Genomic DNA, 6,416 nt, shown 5'->3' with positions numbered 1-6,416 from the left:
ACCGTTAAATTGTTATAACTTTTTGGTTGTTAAGAGCGAGATTGACACGATTAAATTAGCAAAAAAATATATATGTAATCAAATTGTATAATTGAAGATCAACACAGGAGGAAAAGATTGACAGAGAGTGAGCTGAAAGACCAATCTTAATCGTGGTAGCTGGCCAAATTCAAATCTGTCAACTAGTTTACCGTCTAGCTTCAACTGTTTACTGGTGGTAACCATAGCAACACGTGCACTGCGGCAGCGCTAGCAGCAACAGAATAAAAGACTCCAAACAAGAGGAATTAGCGATACAAAATGGTGACATATAGACAACCCATTTTAAAACACTCTACAACACCGTTCAAATTGACACAAACGCAGATTCTAGAGCAGTACTGCCAGACCTGGGCCCTGGCAGTAAACCCCAAAAAGACTAAAATAATGATTTTCCAAAGAAGATCCAGATCTCAGGGAATTAGACCAAAGTTCTCACTTGGCACAAAATATATAGAGTACTGTACACACTACAATTACTTAGGTTTAAAAATAAGCTCAACTGGACACCTTAATGAGGCAGTGAATGAGCTATATTAAAAATATAATTCAAATTGAAATACCTATTAAAATTTGCCTATACTAATTGAATATGTCATTGAACCAATTGCACTTTATGGCAGCGAGGTGTGGGGTCCACTTACAAAAGAAGATTTAATCAAATGGGACAAACACCCCATTGAAACACTGCATGCAGAGTTCTGTAACATTCTCCTACATGTCCAGAGGAAAACTACAAACAATGCATGCAGGGCAGAATTAGGCCAATATCCACTACTAATAAAACTCAAAAAAGAGCAATTAAGTTTTGGAAATATCTAAAATACTGTGACCCCCTCTCATATCATTACCAAGCCCTGCAATGCCAAGAGCTGAGCAAAGAAAATAGTCCCCTCATCCAGCTGGTCCTGAGTTCACAAACCTGTTCTACTAACACACTGAAGCCTCAGGACCAGAACATCCAATCAATCAGGATAAACCAAATTACAACACAGTCAAAACAATACTATATTGCTTATTGGGAATCACAAACACAAGCACAAAGCAAAATGCGGCGCTATCTGGCCCAAAAACGACAGTACACCGTGGCTAAATATTTGACCATGGTTACTGATCAAAACCTTAGAAAAACCTTGACAAAGTACAGGCTCAGTGAGCACAGCCTTGACATTGAGAAGGGTAGACACAGGCTACTACCCGTCCTGTTGGGGGAGGACGCAGAGAGCTGTGGGTTGGCAGCGCACTACATTGCTGCCTGCTATAAGTTGAGGGACAGTGTCTGACAGACCAATCAACCTGCACATGTACTCTACTGTATGCTTATTGTTATTGTTCAATGTATGGTTATTTTGACCCTAGGTTATTGTTGTTACTGTTGTCCCATTGACAATTTTGATTCTCATTTTTATATTGTAAATATCCTAAATAAGCTTTGGAAATATGTACATTGTTACGTCATGCCAATAAAGCGAATTTAATTTAAATTGAAAGGTAGAGAGAGAGAGAGAGAGAGAGAGAGAGAGAGAGAGAGAGAGAGAGAGAGAGAGAGAGAGAGAGAAGAGAGAGAGAGAGAGAGATGTAGAGAGAGAGAGTGAGGTAGAGCGAGAGAGAGGCAGAGAGGTAGAGAGAGAGGTGTAGAGAGAGAGGCAGAGAGGTAGAGAGAGAGAGAGAGAGAGAGAGATGATGTAGAGAGAGAGATGTACAGAGAGAGGCAGAGAAGTAGAGAGAGAGAGAGATGTACAGAGAGAGGCAGAGAGGTAGAGAGAGAGGCAGAGAGGTAGAGAGAAAGAGGTAGAGAGAGATGTACAGAGAGAGAGAGATGTAGAGAGAAAGGCAGAGAGGTAGAGAGAGAGAGAGGTAGAGAGAGAGAATGCTATATAGAACATTAGGTGTGTGTGAAACCCACTATGAGTTGAGCTGGTTGCTGCTTGTAAGGCTAGACAGGGCCTGGGCTGCTGCCTCTCTCACCTCACCCCCCTCACTACCAAGCAGCTGCACCACCGCACGGATACCGTCTGGAACACAAGGAAAGTTTAGGCTTGGGCCATGGGTGTGTGTCGGTGTGTGTTTGCACACGCCTGTGTGTGTGTGTCTCACCCAGGTCTCTGAAAGCGTCTTTGCTGGCCAGGTGTAGACTCATGGCAGCGACAGTCTGACAGGTAGCAGTCCTCAAACTATCACCCTCTAGAGACAGCAGCTCCACCAGAGACCGCTCGATGTCCTGCTCATGGAGCAGCTTGCGGTTCTCTGCTGAGGGACAGAGAGACAGAAAGAGAGAGGGGGGAGAGCGAGAGAGAAGAGAGACAGAGACACAGAGAGGTAGATAGAGTCAATAGATAGATAGAGATATAGAGAGATAGATAGAGATGGAAGGAGATGGCCCAAACTCATTTACATGCATACTTTGGGGTTCTTATCCTTGCTGGTGTTTTCAGATCCAATGGAGAATCCACTGAATCCCTGTGGGATGCAGAAACTGGCAGAGAACTTTTCCGTGCAACAATGTCTCTGAAAAACTTCCACATTATTTCCAGGATTATCCGCTTCGATAACCGAGACACCAGACCAGCTCGGGGGCAGAGAGACAAGCTAGCTGCAATCAGGTCAGTGTGAGACAAGTGGATGGACTTCCTTCCCCTGTTTTACAACCCTGGGCCCAACGTTACTGTTGATGAGCAGCTTATGCCATTTAGGGGCCGCTGCCCCTTCAGGCAGTACATAATGTCTAAACCCGCAAAATATAGAATCAGGATCTTGGCTGCCTGTGATGCTGCTTCATCATATGTGATGTGGAGCCCCTGAGAAGAACCAAGTGCTGCGGGTTGTCCTGGAAGTGACACAGTGACTCTGTGGCCACATGCAATAACTTTTTTTACTTTGCACAAGCTGGGACAGGAGCTCCTCAAGAGGAAGCTGACGATGGTAGGAACAGTACGAAAAAACAAGCCAGAGCTCCCACCTTAGCTGTTGAATACATGGAACAGGCCTATCATTTCCTCTAAGTTTGTGTTCAAGGCCGACACGTCCCTAGTGTCCTACGTGCCAAAGAAAGGCAGAAATGTGGTACTCATGAGTACGCTGCATAGGGATGGGTGAATCTGTGGCCAGGAACATCAAAAAACAGAAATCATAATGCATTACATTGCCACAAAGGGAGGGGTGAACAATTTAGACAAGCTAGTGACTGGCTACAGCTGAAAAAGAAGAACCCTACGCTGGCCACTTGTGATATTCTTCAACATCTTGAACATTTCGGTGTACAACGCGTTTGTCATCTGGATGGCGCTGAACCCAACATAAAAAAACTAAAAATGTTGTGGGTCCATCAGACCCGTGAACATTGGGGTGAATAACAAAAACATGAACACCACACAAGGGTTAAACATTCAAACACACAAACACACTTAGCCCTTACAGCTCTGAGCCACCCTGGAGATGGCCTTGACAGCGTTTGTCTGTATGTCCAGCAGGGTGGGAGTGGTGATGAACTGTAGTAACCTCTGGAGACCTCCAGTCTCATGGATCACCTGGAGACTGTCTCTGTCCTCCAGACAGTTAGACAACACCTGGAGGGCTTCTACATGCAGATCACTGAACTCCTACAGGACACAAACACAAGGCAGGAGTCAAATTCCTTCACACTTGAGATAAGCTTCATTTTGTTTACCCAGTAGAATTAATTCAATAGAGTGGTCCCAAAAGTGCGAGCTAGCAAGCTTGATTAAGAGCACCTCAAATACTTTACAGGTACTTCCAACTATCTGATAAATATATTTGACCCAGGTAGTTCTGGGACACACAGACCTTGTTGCAGAGGAACTCCAGCAGCCTGTCAAAGCCCTGCTCCTCCCTGAAGGTGGCTCGTGTGTCGGTATCCGTGGTTACGATCACCAGCGTCCTCAGAGATAACTGCTGGATGACCGGGAACTCAGATCTCAACAGCTCCAGGAGCGGGGGGACGCCATTTAGCTCACGCACTGCCACGCGGCTGGGGAGGTCCTACACACGTAACATGGGGCTTTAGCTCAGCAGGCTAACACAGTCTTGTGGCGAGCAGGGAACTAGGGTTCAAGCCCTTTCAGCCAGACACACACACACCTGCACCAGGTTGCAGATAGTCTCCACAGAGTTCTTCTTGACATCAGGGTCAGGGCTGGACAGAAGCTGTATAAGCGGCTCTAGTCCCTCCTGGTCCGAGATCTGGACCTTACAGCTGAAGTCCACCGACAGGGAGGCCAGACACAGTGTGGCAAACTCATGGACCACAACATCCTCTGTCACAGGAATACACACATAAACACAAACACAGACATAGACAGACAGGCAGATACAAAGAAATGTCACAATGATTTAATATATGATTGATACTTGAGAACATCCAGCCAGAGCATACCTTCAGGTGACAACTTTCTGATGATAGAAGGAATGGCATCCAGTTTCTTCAGAAGTCTTTTTACATCGCCTTTCAAAGAGAACAGAAACAGAAGTTACCCAAAGTTTAAGGCCACAATCTTGTCTTAAGTCACATGTGAACAGACTGTGAACAGACTCCAGACCGACCCTAAACAACTGATTTTGCATTGTGTGTTGTGTTACTCCTCCTAAATCAGTAGTTACTGTTCTACGGCAGTAGTAAGGGGAGGGGTCCTTACTGTTGGCAGCCATGACCCCCAGGGCCATGAAAGCGTTGCGGCGGACTAGCTTGTCTTCGTGGGAGATGAGGTGAGACAGAGGCTCCACAGCCCCTAGCCCCAGCAGAGAACTCCTGTTCTCATCACCTGTCACCAGGGGGAGACAGGGAGAGAGCGAGACATAAAGAGAGAGCAAGAGATGGCATTATGCTCAGTAGATAAGCTGCTCCCAAGGTTTGGTCCAGGTTTAAATTAACATATCACCTTCATTACATTGCTTTCCACAGTCCAGTTATTTCCGAAAATGTGATTACTTTTGGAAGAAATGATACCATATGGCTATGATATTGGTTCTCTCACCAACATGAACATCAATGGTAAAAAATACCTTTCTCTGCAAATTTGTGGATGGCTTCGCAAGCTTTAACCAAAACCTCCTCTTCGGGGGAATTGAGCATGAGGACCACAGTGGCTGCTTTCTTACTCTCAATCGGCAAGGGGTCAAACTAGAGAAAGAGAGAGAGAAAAGAGAGAGAGAAAAGAGAGAGAGAAAGAGAGAGAGAAAAGAGAGAAAGAGAGAGAGAAAAGAGATAGAAAGAGAGAGAGAAAAGAGAGAGAAAGAGAGAGAGAAAGAGAGAGAGAAAGAGAGAGAAAAGAGAGAGAAAGAGAGAGAGAAAAGAGAGAGAGAAAGAGAGAGAGAAAAGAGAGAAAGAGAGAGAGAAAAGAGAGAGAGAAAAGAGAGAGAGAAAATAGAGAGAAAGAGAGAGAGAAAGAGAGAGAGAAAAGAGAGAGAGAAAGAGAAAAGAGAGAGAAAGAGAGAGAGAAAAGAGAGAGAGAAAAGAGAGAGAAAGAGAGAGAGAAAGAGAGAGAAAAGAGAGAGAGAAAGAGAGAGAAAAGAGAGAAAGAGAGAGAGAAAGAGAGAGAGAAAAGAGAGAGAAAGAGAGAGAAAAGAGAGAAAGAGAGAGAGAAAAGAGAGAGAAAGAGAGAGAGAAAAGAGAGAGAGAAAATAGAGAGAAAGAGAGAGAGAAAGAGAGAGAGAAAAGAGAGAGAGAAAGAGAGAGAAAAGAGAGAGAAAGAGAGAGAGAAAAGAAGAGAGAGAAAGAGAGAGAGAAAAGAGAGAAAGAGAGAGAGAAAAGAGAGAGAAAGAGAGAGAGAAAGAGAGAGAAAAGAGAGAGAAAGAGAGAGAGAAAGAGAGAGAGAAAAGAGAGAGAGAAAGAGAGAGAAAAGAGAGAGAAAGAGAGAGAGAAAAGAGAGAGAGAAAGAGAGAGAGAGAGAGAAAAGAGAGAGGCAGAGAGCGTTTGACGACTCATTAAATTGACCTCATCACAACAGCAATATTATCTTCATCTTCTTACCACATCTTTAGAAGGAGGCTCACTCTCTTTCTTCACTTTCTTCCCCATCCTGAAACAATAAAGCCACACCTTTTTTTAGCAAACTTATTTACCCATTATTACATGCTGTCAATGTTTACGTTGGTGTCAACTTGGCAAGAACAGGCTTACACAGAACAGGCAACGTTGCAAGAGAGCGTGCTAATTACACTGGACGTCCAAACGAGGTGGCTTTAGGTAATTAATGATGACCATCCGTATAACCATTTAAATAAATAACATTTTGTTACCTGTTGTTGAAGTCGGTCAGTACCTAGCTAACCTACAGGTTTTAAGCTAGCTTGTTAGCTAGCTACCGTTATCAATGTTTGTTTGGAAACTGAAGTTGCCATTTCGTTGCTAGGCGACAGAT

At 44.3% G+C, this 6,416-nt stretch overlaps 1 protein-coding gene across 3 annotated transcripts in view; it reads right to left on the bottom strand.

Moving 5' to 3' along the window:
- LOC124039507 (armadillo repeat-containing protein 3-like) overlaps positions 1-6,416 on the bottom strand; it is a 43,598-nt gene extending 37,182 nt beyond the window's left edge. Inside the window, exons 1-10 of one of the 3 annotated variants that reach the window (XM_046355543.1) lie at positions 6,295-6,416; positions 6,026-6,074; positions 5,059-5,176; positions 4,692-4,817; positions 4,433-4,501; positions 4,138-4,313; positions 3,844-4,038; positions 3,455-3,638; positions 2,137-2,289; positions 1,946-2,054 (exon numbers count right to left, since the gene is read on the bottom strand). In XM_046355543.1, the coding sequence (XP_046211499.1) occupies positions 1,946-2,054; positions 2,137-2,289; positions 3,455-3,638; positions 3,844-4,038; positions 4,138-4,313; positions 4,433-4,501; positions 4,692-4,817; positions 5,059-5,176; positions 6,026-6,073 (1,178 nt within the window). In that variant the 5' untranslated portion in view covers position 6,074; positions 6,295-6,416. Of the gene's footprint in view, positions 1-1,945; positions 2,055-2,136; positions 2,290-3,454; positions 3,639-3,843; positions 4,039-4,137; positions 4,314-4,432; positions 4,502-4,691; positions 4,818-5,058; positions 5,177-6,025; positions 6,075-6,175; positions 6,259-6,294 lie in introns of those variants that run through there. The other 2 variants (XM_046355544.1, XM_046355545.1) reach the window with 2 other exon arrangements.

Source organism: Oncorhynchus gorbuscha, linkage group LG07 (assembly GCF_021184085.1).
Source record: "Oncorhynchus gorbuscha isolate QuinsamMale2020 ecotype Even-year linkage group LG07, OgorEven_v1.0, whole genome shotgun sequence".
Taxonomy (NCBI): Eukaryota; Metazoa; Chordata; class Actinopteri; order Salmoniformes; family Salmonidae; genus Oncorhynchus; species Oncorhynchus gorbuscha.
The sequence above is the reverse complement of the archived record's forward strand: the minus strand, read 5'-3'. Positions and strand labels throughout refer to the sequence as shown.